The sequence below is a fragment of the Carlito syrichta genome, unplaced genomic scaffold (assembly GCF_000164805.1).
Source record: "Carlito syrichta isolate Samal-C Ts95f unplaced genomic scaffold, Tarsius_syrichta-2.0.1 Scaffold288032, whole genome shotgun sequence".
Lineage (NCBI taxonomy): Eukaryota > Metazoa > Chordata > Mammalia > Primates > Tarsiidae > Carlito > Carlito syrichta.
In genome coordinates, this window is record NW_007232128.1 from 73,416 (window position 1) to 92,032 (window position 18,617).

At 44.5% G+C, this 18,617-nt stretch overlaps 1 protein-coding gene across 2 annotated transcripts; it reads right to left on the bottom strand.

Annotated features, from left to right (window-relative positions):
* Window positions 1-7,466: 7,466 nt before the first annotated feature.
* LOC103255331 (MICOS complex subunit MIC10-like) lies at window positions 7,467-8,266 on the bottom strand. 2 transcript variants are annotated; one of them, XM_008053296.2, is made up of 2 exons: window positions 8,175-8,266; window positions 7,467-7,813 (listed from the first exon to the last, which is right to left on the bottom strand). In XM_008053296.2, the coding sequence occupies exons 1-2, from the start codon at window positions 8,247-8,249 to the stop codon at window positions 7,700-7,702; spliced, it is 189 nt and encodes a 62-aa protein (XP_008051487.1). In that variant the 5' UTR covers window positions 8,250-8,266; the 3' UTR covers window positions 7,467-7,699. The 2 variants fall into 2 exon arrangements, with proteins under 2 accessions (XP_008051487.1, XP_008051486.1); XM_008053295.2 differs by having other exon boundaries at window positions 7,467-7,842; window positions 8,156-8,266.
* Window positions 8,267-18,617: the final 10,351 nt, after the last annotated feature.

Below are 18,617 nucleotides of genomic sequence, written 5' to 3' on the forward strand. Positions count from 1 at the left end.
AATGTAAAACCTCAAACCATAAGAACCTTAGAAAAGGAAGGAAATACTCTCATGGTAATCAGAACTGGCATCCAATTCCTGTACAAAACCCGAAACCCACAGGTCATAAGAGAGAAGATAGACAAATTTGACCTTATTAAACTAACAAGCTTCTGCAAAGCCAAAGAAACCATCAAGAGAGCAGGGAGACAGCCTACAGACTGGGAAAAAGTCTTTGCCAACTCTAGGTCTGACAAAGGCTTAACATCCTGGATCTACAAGGAACTGAAACGTACTGAAAAGAAGAAAACAAACAACCCCATTATAAAATGGGCAAAAAATATGAACAGACACTTCACAGAAGAGGACGTCCGAGCAGCCAACAAACACATGAAGAAATGTCCAACCTCACTAATCATCAGGGAGATGCAAATCAAAACCACACTGAGATACCACCTAACTCCAGTCAGAATGGCAATTATCAACAACTCAAAAAATAACAGCTGCTGGAGAGGGTGTGGTGAAAAGGGAACACTTCTACACTGTTGGTGGGAGTGTAAACTAGTGCAACCTCTGTGGAAAGCAGTGTGGCGATTTCTAAAAGCTCTAAAAATCGACCTTCCATATGACCCCGCAATCCCCCTACTGGGAATATACCCTGAAGACCTCAAATCACTCTATAAAAAAGATACCTGCACATGTATATTTATCGCAGCATTGCTCACAATAGCAAGAACCTGGAAACAACCATGCTGCCCATCGAAAGAGGACTGGATTAAAAAAATGTGGTACATATACATGATGGAATACTATGCAGCCATAAAAAAGAACAAAATCATGAATTTCGCAGCAACCTGGATGGAACTAGAGTCTATAATACTGAGTGACCTCTCACAGAAACAAAGATCCGAGTATCACATGTTCTCACTTATATAATGGACCTTGAACATTCAATGTAATACTATAAGAAAATATCTGACGGTACTGGGAAACTATGGCGGGAGGGGGATGGGATTAACAGTTGCAAATATCTGTCTGGGGATGGGGAAACACCTCTTATCAACAGAGTGCCTGAATGGAATGTAATTGTACACCTAACCGTTAACTGTACCCCACAAAATCATAATAAAAAATATTGATATAAAAAAAGATATTTGGCTATGTAGCTTTCAGTGGCTTTTGGCTCTATAAGATGGGGACAAAACACCTAATTCGAAGTATTGACAGGAGAATAAAAAAATAACACAATTATGAAAATGAGACTAGCTACCCTTTTTTGTGCACTTACTATGTACTAAGATCTCGGCTAAGCCAGTTTTGCATGTTATTGTATGAAGACTTACAATGGCACAGGGAGGAGCAAGGTATTCTTATTTTCATTTTTCTGATGGAAAAACTGAGACGTTAAGTAACTTGCCCAGGGTTATCCAGATGCTCAGGCCTGACTTGAACCCTTGAACTCAGGGTTGACTCCAAGGACAGTGCTATTAAAAGGCTACCATACAATAAAGCCATGTGACTGCAAAGTGCTGTGAAATGTTAATCTAGGTGCCCAGCATAGGTTGCAGATCGAGCGAGTCAGTGAATGAACATGTCTTTTTCATCTTTTAGCTTCTCTGATCTCATGTCCAGCTATGCTGGACATATATCAGGCAGACAGTGCTTATGGGTAAGTAACAACTCAAGGAATGAATGGGTTTTATGATGGCTACTTTTGTGTGTCAATTTGAATGCCCCGATTCAGCATTATTTCTGGGGGTGTCTGTGTGGGTGTTTCTGGGGGAGGTCAGCATTTGAATAATTGCACTCAGTAAAATAGACGACTCCTCCCAACGTGGGTGGGCCTCATCCAATCCACTGAGGGCCTGGATGGAACTAAAAAGCACAGGAGGGAGGAATTTACCCCTTTTACTTCTTGTCTGCTTGCTAGGCTGGGACTTAGGTCTTCTCTTGCCCGTGGGCTGGGGTTCACACCATTAGTTCCTGTGGTTCTCTGGTCTTTGTACTTGAACTGAAATTATACCACCTGCATTCCTGGTTCTACAGCTTGCAGATCATGGAACTTCTCAGCTTCCATAATTGGGTGAGCCAATTCCTTAAAATAAATCTCTCCAGGTATACAAGGGGGAGGGGACTCCTAAAAACCTGGAATTTATTTATAAAAAATTGTCTTTATTCTTACATGTTTAAACTTCAGTTGCCTTCAAAGTACCCTCTGTTTGAGGCAATACATCTATCAAGATGCTTTTCCCACTGCTTGAAAGTTTTGGGCTTGTCCATTTTGATTTCTTTGAGTGCTTCTGCTGTTTCTTGATTCACCTCTTCACATTGGGGAAATGTTTCCCTTTGAGGAATTTTTTCACCTGGGGAAATTTTTAAAAAGTTACTTGGGATGAGATTGAGTGAATAGGGAGGGTGGGGCACAGGAGACATGCCATTTTGTGGTAAAAAGCTGCTGAACACTCAGCACACTTTGGGCAGGTATGTTGTCATGGTGGAACAACCGGTCACCTGTGTTCTACAACTCAGGACATATCTTCTGCAAATCATGATGCAACCTTCTCAAAACTTCCAGTTAAAAACTTTGGTTGACCATTTAATCTGGAGGAACAAATTCTGAGTAGGGTATAAGAGACCTGCCCTCCAAAAGATAATTCCATTTACTTTGGTCCCCTCGCATAAATATGCTATTGGTTCTGCTTCTCTGGAGAACCCTAACTAATACAGGCTCATAGACATAACGTTCTTCTCTTACCATGTATATAACCTGTTCATTCATTCCACTGATATTTATTAGATGCCTATTGGATACAGGCACGTTTTAGATGTTGGAGGTGGCGAACCCAGAATGAGGAATAAAACAATGGCTCAGGAAGTAGTTTGTTGAAGTGAAATGAAGAGAACCCAGAGGATTTTTTTGCCCCACAGTTATGGCAAGCTGGGATCCTAGCCCAGCTCTTGAGATTAGCTGGCACTTTTGGAAAAACAAACCAGTCACCAGCCTGGTGGACCATGTCATTCAATGTGCTATTTCTTCCTCCTCTGTTGTTCTTCCTGCTGGAGAAGGACTCTTTGAGAGCAGAAAGAACTCTCCTATCCGGAGAGCATCTTCTCTGCCTTCTTGTAGCCCGCCTCAGCTCAGATGACCATCTCGGCTGGTGACACTGCAGTCAGTTGCCTGGAAGCTATTGTGAAGTTACTCTGGGAAAATTAGGGCCTCAGGGGACTGAGCAGGGAGAAGAGGTAAACTGAGCTGCAGACAGGCAGCTCTCTGACAATGACCTCGGGACACTGTTCACAGCGTCACAATCCATTTGAGGGTGTCTGTTTAATTTGTGTCATCAAACATGCTTGTGGGATCTAAGACACGTTGCTTTAATGTGCACTCAGGGCTTTGACTTTCTTTCTTTTTGGGGGTAGGGTAAGTCTTACTCTGTCACTATGGCTAGAGTGCAGTGGCACGCTCATGGCCACTGCAGCCTAGACCTGCTGGGCTCAGGAGATCCTTCCACCTCAGCCTTCCAAGTAGCTAGAACTACAGGCGTGTTCTACCACGCCCAGCTTATTTTTTGGTTTATTGTAGAGATGAGGTCTCACCAAGTTGCCCAGGCTGGTCTTGAACCCCCGGGCTCAGGCAATCTTCTTGCTTTGGTCTCCCAAAGTGTTGAGATTACAGGCTGAACCACTGCGCTCGGCCTGGCTTTCTTATCTTGCCCCAGCTTCTTGCTGGACTTCTGCTCCTTGAATGCAAGTTCTGCTGCCCCTAAGCCTTTGTACTTGACATTCCATGTACTTGGGTTGCTCTTCTGTCTTCTTCTTGTATGATGACTCCCCTTCACGCTTATGGACTCATCTTAAAGGTCACCTCCTCATAGAGCCCTGTCCAAAGTCCACGTGTCCTGCTTAATCTCCCAGTTACTCCTCAACCCTGAAGATGAAGTATATCTCTCCTTCTTGTCCTTGTTCTTCTTGTTCTTCCTCCTCTTCTTCCTCTCCCCCTCTTCCTTCTCCTTTCCCTTCTGCTTCTGCTTCTTTTTCTCCTTCTCCTTCTTTTTTGAGTCAGGGTCTCACTCTTGCCCATGCTAGAGGGCATTGGCATAATCATGGCTCACTGTAGTCTCAGGGTGCTAACCTTCAGGGCTCAAGTAATCCTTCTGACTCAGCTTCCTGAGTAGCTGGAACTATAGGCATGTACTACTATGCCTGGTTAAATTTTTGAATTTTTTATTTTTTTGAAAGATGAAGACTTGCTATATTGTCTATGCTGATCTTGAACTCTTAGGCTCAAGCAATCCTCCTGCCTCAGCCTCCTAAAGTGCTAAGGTTATAGGTGTGAGCCACCACCTGTGTGTATCACTTCTGATGTCATCTTCACTTATTTAAAAACATGTTCATTATTTATCTTCCCCCCTACAATGTAAGCTCCATGAACTGTCTTGTCTATTTCCCCAAGGCCTGGCCCAGTGCCCAAGACATAATAAACACTCAATAAGTATTTGTTGGATGAATCAGGCAGTTGGTTGATTAGGCTATTTCCAGCAGCCCCAATATTGCCATTGAAGTGGGACAGATACCTGACCTGAAAGACAGTGGACATCAGTTACCCGAATGCTAGCCTTAGCTGCTGCAAAATGTCCTTCTCTGCTAGTGCGTCAACATATATGTCTTCATTCTCTGGGCGGCAGGAGAGCCAGGGACAAAACAGCATGGGCCAAAGAAATCAGTCAGACTGTTGAGAGACAGAGTCTGATCTAGCTGATTCACCCTTTTAATCCGTGTGGAAGACTGCTGCTTCCAACACCTAGTGCAGAGAGATTTGCTTCCAAACAAATCCTGGTTTGTGGGAGTAAAAATTGAACTCAGTGTGTCAGAGGAGCCTTGTTTGAGTCTTAGCTTAGCTCTGCCACTTAGGAGCTGGGTGACCTTGGGCAAGTCATATCATCTGCTCCAGCCTCATTTTGTCTTTCTTTATGAAGCTGGGGGATAGTGAGAATTAAATATAATGATGGAAAGAAAGGTGTTTGTATCATGTCAAGTGTAATGCACACGTGGGAGATTCTCTCCTTTCTCACCTCTTCCCCTACCTTCTCTTCTTTTATCTCATCCTCTTCCTTTTCTTTCTCTTCCTCCTCCTGACTCATATTTGTTGTTCTCTAAGTCCAGATTTTCATCATAGAAAGTGAAGAGTAGGTTTGTTAATAGGAAAGAAGGGAAGGAACTGCAGGATTGCATGCCTCTAAATCACAGGGGATAGAGGTGTGGGTGCCAGACTGGACACCAGATATTATTGGATTCTCATGCCAGTTTGCCTGTCTAGGGATTTTAAGGGGACAACCCTGGAACAAACACCTTGGAACAATCACTCTACTTTTTGGGTTTTATTTTCAACTTGAGCGAAGGGGTGGGGTCCACGGGGATGGCCAAGTAGTTTCTATGCTAGAGAAGACTATGAGAGTCTGGAGCTATAATGGGGTTCCATGAGAAATGGTGCCAAGATGGACTGGTGACTCTGCCACGAATCTGTCAGGAAGAGTGAAGGAGCAGGTGCCCTGTACTGGCCCTCTCTGTTCCAAAATGCTATTTCGGGCATCTCCTTGCAGTGACTCTCTAACTGAATTGTCACAGTGAGTCAACCCAGAGATATATGCAGCCTCATATTTCGTCTATGACAGAGGTGCAGAGAGAAGTATCATTGGAGGGTATACCTGTTTTTGGAGACTTCAACTTAGAGTTTAAGGATTTGCTTCCTAACGGGCTTTGATAATCTGTTAGGAATCAGTCACTCATGAATTTAACTAAGCTTTTTGGGAAATGATTTAAAATTTTCACTCAGCAGTCTCCTGGGGAAATGAATTCCGTAAGTTTATTGCCTGCTGCATCACCTGGTGCTTCTTTTTAAATTCTTTTTTTAAATCATCCAAGCTCTGAAAAGATGGGAGTGTTGGTGGCATCTGCTTCTAATCAGGAGCTGGCGAAGGTGCTCACAAGTCACCTCTCGGTCGTCCTGAATTCTGTGGATTTCATCTCCTCCCCACTCAGTCTGTAACTCTCTGGAATGAAGAGGAGGATTTTCCCACTTGTCAGGCAATGGCCCATCCATGGACTGAAGATAGTTCTGACCCTTCAAAGAGTAGAAAAGTTCTTCATTTTTCATGAAGCACTTCCAAATCCTTTTGGGCCCCTTCGAATTTATAATAATGATAATTAATAATGGTGAATATTTATGAAATCTTACTCTGTGTCAGATACTGTGGCAAGCATTTGATCTTCATGGATTATCTCAGCTTCACAGCCAACTTTTGTGAGAAACAATATTATTCTCACTTAACAGGAGGAAACTGAGGCACGGGGGAGATTTATTTTCTCAAACGTTTTTTTTTGAGTTGGAGTCTCACTCTGTCGCCCAGACTGGAGTGCAGTGGCCGCTCCCAGCCACTGCAGCCTTGACCTGCTGGGCTCTGGCGATCCTTCCACCTCAGCCTTCCGAGTAGCCGGAATTACAGGTGCGCACTACCATGCCTGACTGATTTTTTGATTTATTGTAGAGATGAGGTCTTGCCTGCCCATGTGGGTCTCGAACCCGCGGGCTCAGGCAATCCACTCACCTCAGCCTCCCAAAGGCGCGGGATTACAGGCTGAGCCACCGAGTCCAGCTTATTTTCTCAAATTTAAGTGTGAAAAAACCAGAAGCTCAGAGAGGGTAAGTGAATAAATATGGGTTATAAAGTTAACAAAGGGCAGAGTGGAGGCTTAGCCTCAAGTTTTCATAATATCATCTCTTCCTCTCACTTTTTGTCCCTTTCATAGTTCATATTGTGCATATTGTCATTAGTTGCTACTTATCTACTTTCCTTAGTACATTATGAATTACTTGAGGTCAAGTTGATGGTTGAATTATTCTTTTTTTTTTAAAAGGAGTAGGTGGGATCAAGCTCTGCCCACCTTCATTTTATTATAAAGAAAAATAAGATAAGAAAGCCCAAGCTTTGTGGTTCGGTATGTTTTCTGAAGAAATTTCTAAAATACTATTTTGCATTCTGCCTACCTGGTTCACGTGAAACCAACCACAGGAACAAACTCAAACCTCAGCTGCTACGTGAAAATAAAATCCATACCACACTGGGCCTTTCACACCAGGGCTGAGGTTTGGGCCATGTCAAGCTCCAGGAAGCTGTAGTGGAGTGGGCCACCCACTGGTTTCATACCATCGCCCTGCCAGGTCCACAGGTGGGCACGCACAGAGTCACTACGGCAAGGACAGGCCCCTCAGGATGCTGGTCCTCTTCATCAGACCACACAACAGCCATCTTCAGCCTCCAGTGGACATGGTGGAAGCAGTTCTGGAAACTCCATGTTGGGGCAAGCGGGGAAGAACGCACAGCTCCAAGGTTCGGGCTCTCAAAGCGGCTGTGACCAGGGTTCCAGCTGCTGTTCACACACAGTCCTCATGCTCAGACGCCAAGGGCAGAGAAACAGAGGCCTTGCAATGGGCTTCCGATTTGTGTTTATTTCTTTTAAGACCACCTCCTTACAATTTCCAGAGAGAAAATACAAAACAAGAAACAGACTTGGTTTCAAATACATAAACAGTGTGCTGGAGTTGAAAGCGTACGATAACATTGTTATAGAAGAATGGCAGCTCACTCCCGGGCACTTCAGTATTCCTGAGGAATAAACCTGGTTTCTCTTTTCCTCCCACTGGGATGTTCTCAGGTGAAAGTCACTGCTCCTGCTCTTTGACATATTTTCCATGTAGAAGATACGGAGCCTGGAAATCATGCTGACAGTTGGAGTAGGCCATTCCCAGTCGCAGGCCAGAACCAAAGGCCAGTGGCTGCATTCTTCTTTTAAAGAAGGTAAGTGCCGGGCTCGGTGGCTCAGCCTGTAATACCGCGCCTTTGGGAGGCTGAGGTGAGTGGATTGCCTGAGCCTGCGGGTTCGAGACCTGCCTGGGCAACGAGACCTCATCTCTACAATAAATCAAAAAATCAGCTGGGCGTGGTAGTGCATGCTTGCATTCCGGCTACTTGGAAGGCTGAGGCGGAAGAATTGCCAGAGCCCAGCAGGTCGAGGCTGTGGTGGCCGGGAGCGGCCACTGCACTCCAGTCTGGGCGACAGAGTGAGACTCCAACTCAAAAAAAAAAATAGAGTAATAAAAAAATAAAGAAGGTAAGTGAGAAAACAATTCCTAATACCAAACCCGTACCTATCTTCACTACCACATCCGCCAGGCACCGGTCCCACTTCTTGCCAAGCTCCGACTCCGACATATTCCCCACCCGCAGCTCCAGCTCCCCTCTCTCGAATTATTCTTGTATATTTATCAATTCTTTTTTCTGAGGGGGGGAAACAGAGACTCTGATGCGTTAACCAAGCCCTTACCTTTTCCTGTGAGCATGAGATAGACTGTATTTCCCAGTATCCCCTGCAGTCAGGAGAAACCTTGTTACTGAGTTATGGCCAAAGAATGAAGACCGTGCCTTGTCTACTTCCTGGCTTTGCCCCTTATTAAAAAGTCACCTGTATTGTTCTTCATGTTCTCTCTCTTCCCTTGTCTACAAGCTGGATGCAGAGGCTCCAGTGGAGGACTCTGAAGCCTAGCAGATGGGGAAGCCACAAGATGACAGGAGCCTGGGTCCCTGAATGACTACATGGAGCCAAGCTCCGTTCCCTTCCTGCTGCTCCATAACGGGCACTGGATTCTGATGTGAGTGGCGAATAAATTTTAATGTGTTATCCTTATTAAGATTTTGGGCTGTTCTTTATAACAATGACCTACCCTGATTAATAAATCATACCAGCTCTCAGCACAATCAATCAGCTAGTGTTCTGCATAAATAGAACCTCAATAATTATATGTGTGCTGAATCAAACTGCCTTGGTCTTCCCCTTTTCTGACTAGAACTTTTCTTCAATTTCTCATTCATTGAGTCATTAATTCATTCAGTTAGCACTTACCACGTACGTCAATTATCAACTGTTATGTAGCAATAAATAAATAGCTTAAAACAACTTGAATTTATGATCTCACAATTTCTGTAGGTTTGGAGTGTAAACATGGTGTAGGTGGGCCCTTTGCAAGACTGTTATTAAGGAAATGACTAGGGCTGAGTTTGTCTCTGATTGCTTGATTGGGGATGGGTCATTTTCCAAACTTACACAGTTCTTGGTGGAATGCGTTCTTGAGCTATAGGAGTGGGGTCTTCAGTTCCTTGAAGGCTATCAGTGAAGGCTGCCTCAGCAACTAGAGGCTGCCTGTAGTTTCTCGCCCTATTCTGGCTGTTTGTTTGCTCACACTCAACAACAGTGAGAGACTCTACCAAGAGGGGCGCTGAAATCTAATGTGACATAATCACTTATATGTAATGTACATCCCATTACTTTAGCCACATTCCATTGGTTAGAAGTAAGTCACAGGTCTCGCCTGCACTCAAGGGTTTTGAGGTCTCTTTTTCTTATTTCCCTTATAATTTCTAATCTCCAGCTGCAGTGTGTATCGTGTGTAAATGTGAGTGGGGCGGTGGGGTAGCTTGGGAGTTCATCAGTACTTTCCTAATGTCTAGGAGTCTAACAAATGTCCCAGTGGTTAAAGGGGTAGGTTTAACCTTCTATTTGATAAGTGCCATTTCCTCCTTAGCCTAAACAGACGAACTCATGGTCCAGCAGGGCCTAATCAATAACCGGAGGCTACCCAGTGTCTTGCCAAAGGCTTGGAACAGTTAGTGTTCCAAGTTAGTTGTCATTGAAGCTGAATGTAATGAATTAGGCAACACTTGACTATTTGCATTTAATTCATCAAAATTATATCACAAAAATGGGGCATGATGAAAGATTGCTGTCAAAAAAGGAAAAAAATAGGTATAAATAGGTGTCCTTAGGCACCTAAGAAAGGCGAATTGGGAGAAAATGGAGCCAACCCCGGCCATGCTTACTCTGTGCACCAGATTCTATTCCCAGCCTTCAGATGCGTGAAGCCATTTAAATCTCATAAGTGCTCTGTGGGCTAATGCAATATATTCATTTTTCAGATGAGGAAGCTAAGGTTCAGCGAGGTTAAATAACTTGCTCAAGGGCACACAGCTAATAAATGACAGTCAGGAATAAAACCTGGCTCTGTTTGACTCTAGGGTAGTGTGCTTTCCCTCCTTGCTTTCCTTTACCAGCTAAACGATTTTAAACATCTCATCTACATATGGATTTCACAGCAGGGAACCCACTTACTGGGAATCCTCTGTTGGATCCGCCCTGGAGCAAAGTTCTGAGAGGAGAGAAAGGAAGGAGGTGGGTATACCGTTGCCGTTCTGCTAGGGCTTCTTACAACCCATGGAGGAAGAGCAGAGAAGTGACGGGCAGCTGGAGATCTTCCAGGTAAGGCTTTGTGCTGGTCATGAAGGCGGAGTTGTCTAGAGAATGCTGGAATTGTGTCTCCAAATGGCCTTCCAAACATTTGTACTTGCTTCATCTCTGCTGTCACCATCATAGGTCTCTGCCATAGCTCACATTGTGACACTGAGCAAGAGATGGGCTTGAGTCTCGTTCCTGTGTGATCCATGTTAAATAGGACAGTTGACGGGATCTCTTCAGAACAGAAGGTTAACCGTGCAAGTCTCCTGCTTGTAAAGCTCCAGGGTCTTCCCTTTGCTCTCACTAGTACAGCAAAACTTCCAGACGTGGGTTGAACCAACCTGGTGTCTCCTTAATGCCTAATTTTTCATCGCTCTCTTGTTCTTCATAATCAAATAGAAATTATTTCTTTTCCCAAAATACTTCACACTCTCCCTGGCCTCAAGCCTTGGCTGGATTTCCTCTTGCTGTGCTGTCCCCACATTTCAGATGATTCTAGCAGAAACGGACATGTGTCTTTACCTGCCTGGCAGTTCTTCCCTCTTCTGTGGGTTTAGAGTGTGAACACCTCGATTTTCCGTTGAGGAACTGCCATTCAGGCCATGTGCTTTGGAACGAGTGCAACAACACCCCGTTCCTGGTCACAGTGGATCCACACAGGAACTGACGGTGACTCAGGCTTGGCCAATGAACATAGCACTGGGATTTTTGCTGGAACTATTGGGAAAGAAGATTTCTCTTTCTGAAGTGGTTAAGCTAAAAGCACAAAAAGCTGGAACTTGAGGGGCCTTGTTTGCCACCCCCCGGAAAAAAAATCTCTTTGAGAATAAAGCTCCCTTGATGGAAAATAGAACCAGAGACAAAGGAAGACCATTTCTTGCTATATTGTTTCAGCATCTAGATTTAGTCATGCCTGAAGCATGAAATCCTACGCTTTTCAGTTACATGAACCAATATATTTTCTTTTTTACTTTGGCCTTTTTCGAGTTAGGTTTCTCTTACTTGCATTCAAAGGGAAGTTGTCTAATATACACATCTTCCCAGTTTCCAGCCTAAAGCTGTTTTTTCATGCCTTATTTTATTTCTGAGCAGGTTTAAATCTCACTGTTATTTGGTTAGTAATATTTATTTAGCACCTACTATGTTATGGGTGTTCTAGGGATTCAACAAAACAGATAAGAACTTCTGCTCTCAGGGGGTATACATTCTAGTAGAGGAAAGAAGTTACAAATAGGATAAATAGAATATATATAATTTATTAATGGTGATAAGAGTTAACAGAAACAAAACAAAACAAAAACCAAAAAACAAAGAGGAGGAGAAATCCTAGCTGTGAGTAGAAGGGTAGATGAATGTAAATTTTGTATAGAATGATCAGGGAAGACTCCATGGAGACGGAAACATTTGAGCAAAATCCTGAAGGATGTGACAGAATGATCTATGTGACTACTCGTGTTCCAGGCAAAGGGAACAGCACAACTAAAGATCTGAGACGAGAGCATGCCAGTGGTTTATATAGTAAGTCTACTTTACTTTTTCAATTACACGGGTTAGATCTTTAGATACTATATTACTGCACACACTCTCTCTTGTCTTCATATTTCATTTTCTCTGTACTGCAGTTTGAGTATTTTATATTGACTGCTCTTTGATTCTTTATGCTTCTAAGTCCAGTTTGCTAAGTCTTTTTATTGAATTCTTAATTTCAGACACTGTATTTTCAAGTTCTAGAATTTCCATTTAGTTTTTGTTATGTCTTTTCTTTTTCTTCTAAACTGTATATCTTACCACTAACTCTGCACATATATTCTTCTAAAATTCTTTAGTATGTTTATCAGAATTATGTTAAAGTCCTTATTTACTCATTTTCACATTTGGATCATCTGTGAGTCTATCCATATTGACTCTCTTTTCTCTTGATTATGAGTTACATTTTCCTGCTTCTTTGCACGTCTCATAATTTTTTTATTGTGTGTTGGACATTGTGATTAATAGATTAGCGAAGACTTAACTATATTTTGTTTTGTTTTCTCCAGAGAAGGCCCGCCCTATTCCTTGACAGGAGGCTACGGTGAGAGGCCATTTATTCGGAGCCCACCATGATCAAGCTTAGTTTTAGTTTACCGCTGGTTTCAAAGGAGATAGCAGATATCTTTCTTTGTCCTTCATTGCAGCATTCAACTTCCTGTGCTGCCACTGCTGAGGGGTTGGTTCTTTGATCTTGTCAGACTTTGGGCAAGGAGGGAGTTGGCTTGCAGCTTTAGTTAATTTCAGTGCATCTCTAGATTTAGCCTAAGCACTGCACAAGACTGCAAGATCCCTCTTGGCTTTCTAGCTCCTCCCCCACACCTGCTTGTTCAGCACAATTCCTGTGGGGGAGAACTGTTGCATCAAGATATTTATTATTGCATTTGAACTCTTCGAGATTCCAATCTGTCACGGCAGCCCACATTGCCACTCAAAGCTCCGCTGATTTGTCCTTGTCCAGTCAAGCTCTTCGTCTATGGGGGAACTTCTTCTCCATCCACACATGCCCAGACCTGGCATTTGGCCCCAGGTATGAGAGCAGCAGTTGCTCTTTCCACACCAGTGAAGAGCTTGTTCCTTGCTGGCATTTGGTTCACTTAAACTTCTTTGCAGCCACTGCTGTTTGGTGACGTTAAAGAGAAATATGATATTTTTCTGGCGTTTTCTTCTGCTAAAGATGGGAACATTGGTCCTTTGCAACCTTGTACATCCTATCTGGCAGTGGATCTTCTATGTTAATTTCAAGAATAGTTATAACATTTATAGCCACTAGTAAAATTCCTGACTCTCCTGCCAATCTGTAGGCATCATGAGAGCAAAAATTGTGACTGCTTTGTTCAGTGAAGTACCCCTGGGGACCAGCTCAGGGCCTAGAATATTGTAGGTGATCAGGGATATCACCAAGGCACTGTGTCGGGTGCGAGGGCAGCGAGTTGGGTAAGACCAGTCCCGTCCTCGAGCTATTCACAGCTGAGAGGGGATCCTGGGTCAGAGCACACCCATTCCTTTGACTGGAAAAGGACCTGCAAAGCCCAGGTTTGCAGGGCTTTGTTGTCCCCAGCTTTATTAGGGTTTAGGGAAATCAGTAACTTTGGTGTGGGATATGGAGGGGTCAAGCTTCCTTTTGTTATGCTGGAACTCCTTCCATGGTCCATCAGCTGAGTGCTGGTTACCTCTGGCTGGGGAACAGCTGGATCAAGGAGGGTGGGCGCTAAGATTATGGGAAGGTGGTCTGGCTGTCCCTGGGGCTGTGGGTCTCAGATTGAAGAGAATGACAAGTGTGGAAGAGGCTCTGCTGAGGGTAGAACCATGAAATTCAAGTTTTCCAGCCCTTGCTGGGGGAAACAAAGTCAAAATGAGAAAAGCACACCCCTCAGGCAGACCTGAGAGATACTTTCTACCCATTTTTTGTCTGTTCATTTGTGTATTTTTTGTTTTTGAGTCAGGTTCTCACTCTGTTGCCCAGGCTGAAGTGCAGTGGCATGATCATAGCTCACCACAGCTCCGGTCTCCTGGACTCAGGTGATCCTCCTGCCTCAGCATCCCAAGAAGCTGGAACTATAGGTACAAGCCACCACGTCCAGCTAATTAAACAATTTTTTTTGAAGGGACAGAGTATCTCTATGATGCCCAGACTGGTCTCCTAGGCTCAAACAATGCTCCTGCCTTGGTCTCCCAAAATGCTGGGATTGTGGCCAAGAGCTGTGGCTCCCAGCCCCCAATCTTTACCGGCAGCAGGAAGAGCAATAACAACGATTTATTGGTACTCTGTGCTATGTACTGTACTAAACTTGTATAGGTATTATTTAGTTAATGCCACCCTGTGAGGTAGAGATTAAATAGGTATAATACTTATTTAGCAGGTGACATGCTTTGGTTGAGATAGGTCAGTTTGCTTGCCGGTGGTCCACAGAAATGATGGAACTAGGATAGGAAACCCAGGTATTTAATCCCAAAGCCTAAGTTTTTTTTAGCTACCTTCATGTCATTCTACCACTTCTGTGCCAGCTACTATCAATTCTCTTTACAAATGTTATTTCTAATTTTCTGAATTTGCTAATAGGCCATTTATACATAAGGATACTGAGGTTCAGAAGAGGTAAGGAATTTGTATGGTGTCACTTTGCTAACGTGTGAGAGTTAAGATTTGATCCGATATCAGTAGCTCCAAAACCAAGAGCTTTTCCCTCCTAACCTGGATACTCTCCATCTGCCCACATCTCTCTCCTTTCTTTCCTGCCTAACCCATGCCCCCGGAGCCTGACTTCTATGGATTGCACTCTCAGGGCTCCTGCCTTTTGACTTCTGGTTGGGTTCAGCCAGTGAGGGGATTGGAGGTTGGGAGGAGAGAAGGGCTACGGCCTGGGTTCATCCTGGCCTCCCTGTTTTGTTCTGGTGGCAAATACACCTCCCTCCACAGCTTCTGGTAGGCAGCCCCTTTTTCAGGTTCCAGCTCTCAACTGGATGATGATAGCAACTTTTTTTCTCCTTGTCTTCTCTGCCCTATGGGGGACAGGGGGTGAATCACGGCTCCCTGCTGCTGCTAGGCCCTGGGTGCCTCAACATCCCCTCTGGACTCTCTGAATCCTACCCTTTGCTGTGCACCCACCCTAGTCTCTTCATTAAGAATCTCTTCAAAAATACCAGCTGAGTGAGTTTCTGTTCCTTGCCAAGACCCTGACAGATATAATTTCTCATCAGAGATCCAAAATTTGGGGAATAAGATTTCAAAAACTAGCTTGACTTGGAGCCCATTTTGAATAAAATGTTTACTTTCTTCCAAAAAAACCCAGTTCCCATCCTGGCCTCATCCCACTGTTCACCCTCTGCAGATCTCTGTGGTGTGATTCCCAACCCTCAATACTGGCCAAAGCGCCTGACCCCCAGGTTGGCGAACGCGTGGCGTTTCCAGACATCTGTGTCTCATGTCACCCTGTTGCTGCACTTCCGTGGCACCGACCGTGGTGGCAGCTGAAAGCAGAGACAGCCTAATTAGACTCATTCTGGTTGTCGGTGGGAAGAAAAGGGACAGATGTCTCTTTCTGGTAGCTGTGGGAGCTGTTCCTACTTGAAGGATGACATATGAGTGGTATCTTTGGGTGGGAGCCCTCGGGAGAGCAACTTTCCGGACTGTCTCGGCCAAGATGGAGGAAGACTTGGCCAAAGAGCTTGTCCTGGGGAGGGAGTCTTCGTTCCTTCACATCATAACCCACCTCTCTTGTCTTGTCTTTGTCTCCTGTCTCTCCAGGCAGACTTGGGAGTCAGTTTTAGGCATCCAGCAGGACTTGGAAGCACAGATCAGTGCTGAAGAGGGAGGTAGGTGGTGAACTGTGGTGAACTGAGACCGATGATTAGCTTTTTGGCAGACACAGGTGTTCTCCTGTCAGTCAGCTGAGAAACCAAAGGGGAAGGAAGTGACATTCAGAGTACCCATGTCATTGATAGGCACTGCTTGGTCTGCGTTGTCTCATTTGGTCTTCAGCACAACCTTGGAGAGGGCAGCAGTGTCCCTTCTGAGTTGGCAGAACTAAGGTTCAGAGAGGTGACATGAACTGCCGAAGCCCAAGCTACTCAACTCTGTGGGTAGCTTGGAGTGACAGGGCCAGGGTGATGAACCCACGTCTAAATTACCCCTGAGTCTCATTCTGTCCCTTCTATATACACCTTTGCAGATCAGGTGACTCTGCAAATGATGGTGACCAGTTGTCAAAGCTTCCTGAGGACAAGCAGCCCTGCCCTTTTCTTCCCCAAGTCTCCGTCATACACAGTGCAGGACATGCAGCAAGCAGCACTCCGTGAATTCCTTCAGTCCTAGACTGTCTGAGACCTTGAGATCAACTGGTGAATCCTACCTTTATTATCCAGGGAAGGAGCCCAAGACCCCAAGAGATTGAGAGATGTGCTGGATGTCACACAGAGCATTACACATGGTCCTTTAGTACCATGTGAAATGTCCTTCCCTCCCCTCCCATCAAGGCAGGTGCCATCTGCTGTCTGTCCATGCCTGCAGCTCTTCCTGCCTTGCGTATTTAGAATACCTGCAGACTGGCAAGGCACAGATAACTCACCTACTATCTATTTACAGGGTCACACGTCATTTCCAAACTTAGGAGGATCGGCCAGTTGTCTCAAGCCTCATTTTGTGGAATAGGATTTTTTTTGTGGAATAGGATTTTCCTTTGGCTCATCAGAAGTCACTTAAATCTTCCAAACTTCAGTTCTTTGGTCTATGAAATGGAAATAATGGTTCTTACTTCAGAAAACTGTTTTGAGGATCAAAAAGACAATGGATGTGGCAAGACTTAAAATCTTTAGATAATGTCGAGCCCATGTGAGAGACCGTGGCAGTAGCGGAATGTCTGTATGGGACATTGCATCCCTATCTTCTTCCCATTCCAGTAGGCCAAGGATTGATCCTTCTTTTCCAGAAACACCGAGCTGCTGGCCCCAGCCCCTAGAGGATCCGTGGATTACCAAAGACTCTTAAGTCACTGTCTGAGCTCTTTGAGCACGCTGGATCCCAGGACAATTGTGCTCTTCTAAACCTCAGTTGCTTCTTTGGTGAAATTGGAAATTAAACAAGATGAACTCTATGTGGGACTTTTATAGGTGAAGGGGCTAGGGACATGGGGTAGTTATGCAGTGCTGCTCAGCAAACAGTGTTGGAGCTTGTTTGCACAGGAAGAAGTTTAATTTAGTTTGATTAATTTATTTAGTATAAAAATGTGGGGTACAATTCAGGGTTAGGTATACAGACGTTGATCATGCAGGTCCCCTTGTTGATGAGGCGTGCCCCACACTCTCTTAGCAGTTTCCCTCAACTACCAATCCCATCTCCCTCCCCAGATATTTCCCACCACAGCCAATTGTTTTCTTATAGTATTATAATTGTTGAAGACCCACTTACCAGTGAGAACATATGGTACTCTGTTCTTTGTTTCTGTGACAGATCACTGAGTATGATCAACTCTAAATCCATAATATTCCATTGTGTATATGTACCACATGTTTTTTATACAATCCAGCTTTGATGGGCATGGTTTGTTCCATGTTTTTGCTATTGTGAACAGAGCTGCAACAAACATACATGTGCAGGTACCTTTTTAAAGAATTTTTTTTTTTTGAGTTGGAGTCTCACTCTGTCGCCCAGACTGGAGTGCAGTGGCCGCTCGTGGCTACTGCAGCCTCGACCTGCTGGGCTCCGGCGATCCTTCCGCCTTAGCCTTCCGAGTAGCTGGAACTACAGGCATGCACTACCACGCCCGGCTGATTTTTTGATTTATTGTAGAGATGAGGTCTCGCCTGCCCAGGCGGGTCTTGAACCCACAGGCTCAGGCAACACACCTCAGCCTCCCAAAGGTGCAGGATTACAGGTTGAGCCACCGAGCCTGGCTCTAAAGAATTTTTTAAAAAAGAATATTTACATCATTTTTTTGGGCATCTTTGCTAGGTGACTGATGGAGGTTGGGGGGTACTTAGCCTCTACTGGTTATTATAGTGATATTACCGATAACATAGAAAGAACTTCCATGTCTTGTGAAACCCAGAGGCCATCTTTATATTAATTCTAGAATTAAAGTGTCCAAGAGGGTCGTCACTAGTCACGCGCAGCTATTTAAATTTAAACCTGCCAAACTTACATAAAAGCAACAATTCAATTCGTTATTCATGCTAGGTCACAGTTCACGTGTCCACATGGCTGGGGGTTGCTCTGCGTGATAGCACAGAGTCAGAACATTTCCATCATTTCAGTGGAAAGTTCTGTCGAGTAGCACTGTTCTAGAAGACCTGTCAGTGCCAAAGGTGGCCAAGCTTTCAGAGTCTACCTCGTCTAATTTCCGGTTTCACTGAGAAAGGAGCTAAGGTCTGCAAGAGCACAATTGTCCTGCGGTCCAGTGTGCTCAAGGGGCTCGGATAGTGACTCAAAGGTTTTAGGGAATCAACCAACACTCTGGAGCTGGACCAGCCACTTATGATGTTTCTGAAAAGAAAGGGCGTCTCCTACTGGATCCTTAGAGTGCTTGAAGGGGATGGAAATAGAGATGTGGGAGGTAGACACCTGCCTGGTAGTGGGGGTAGGGGCGGGTTGTTTGTTCCAGGTTACTGGTTGTCTGAGACTCCTCTTCTGAAAGACGCTGTAGGTGTGCATTTTGGCCTTTGCCGAGAAGCCTTGGTGTTACTCTCTAGGATGACTCGAGGTCTCTGGCTTGGCTAGGTGTTAGGTGGCGAGGCCAGCTATAGCTGGGCTTGACTCTTTTTTTTTTTTG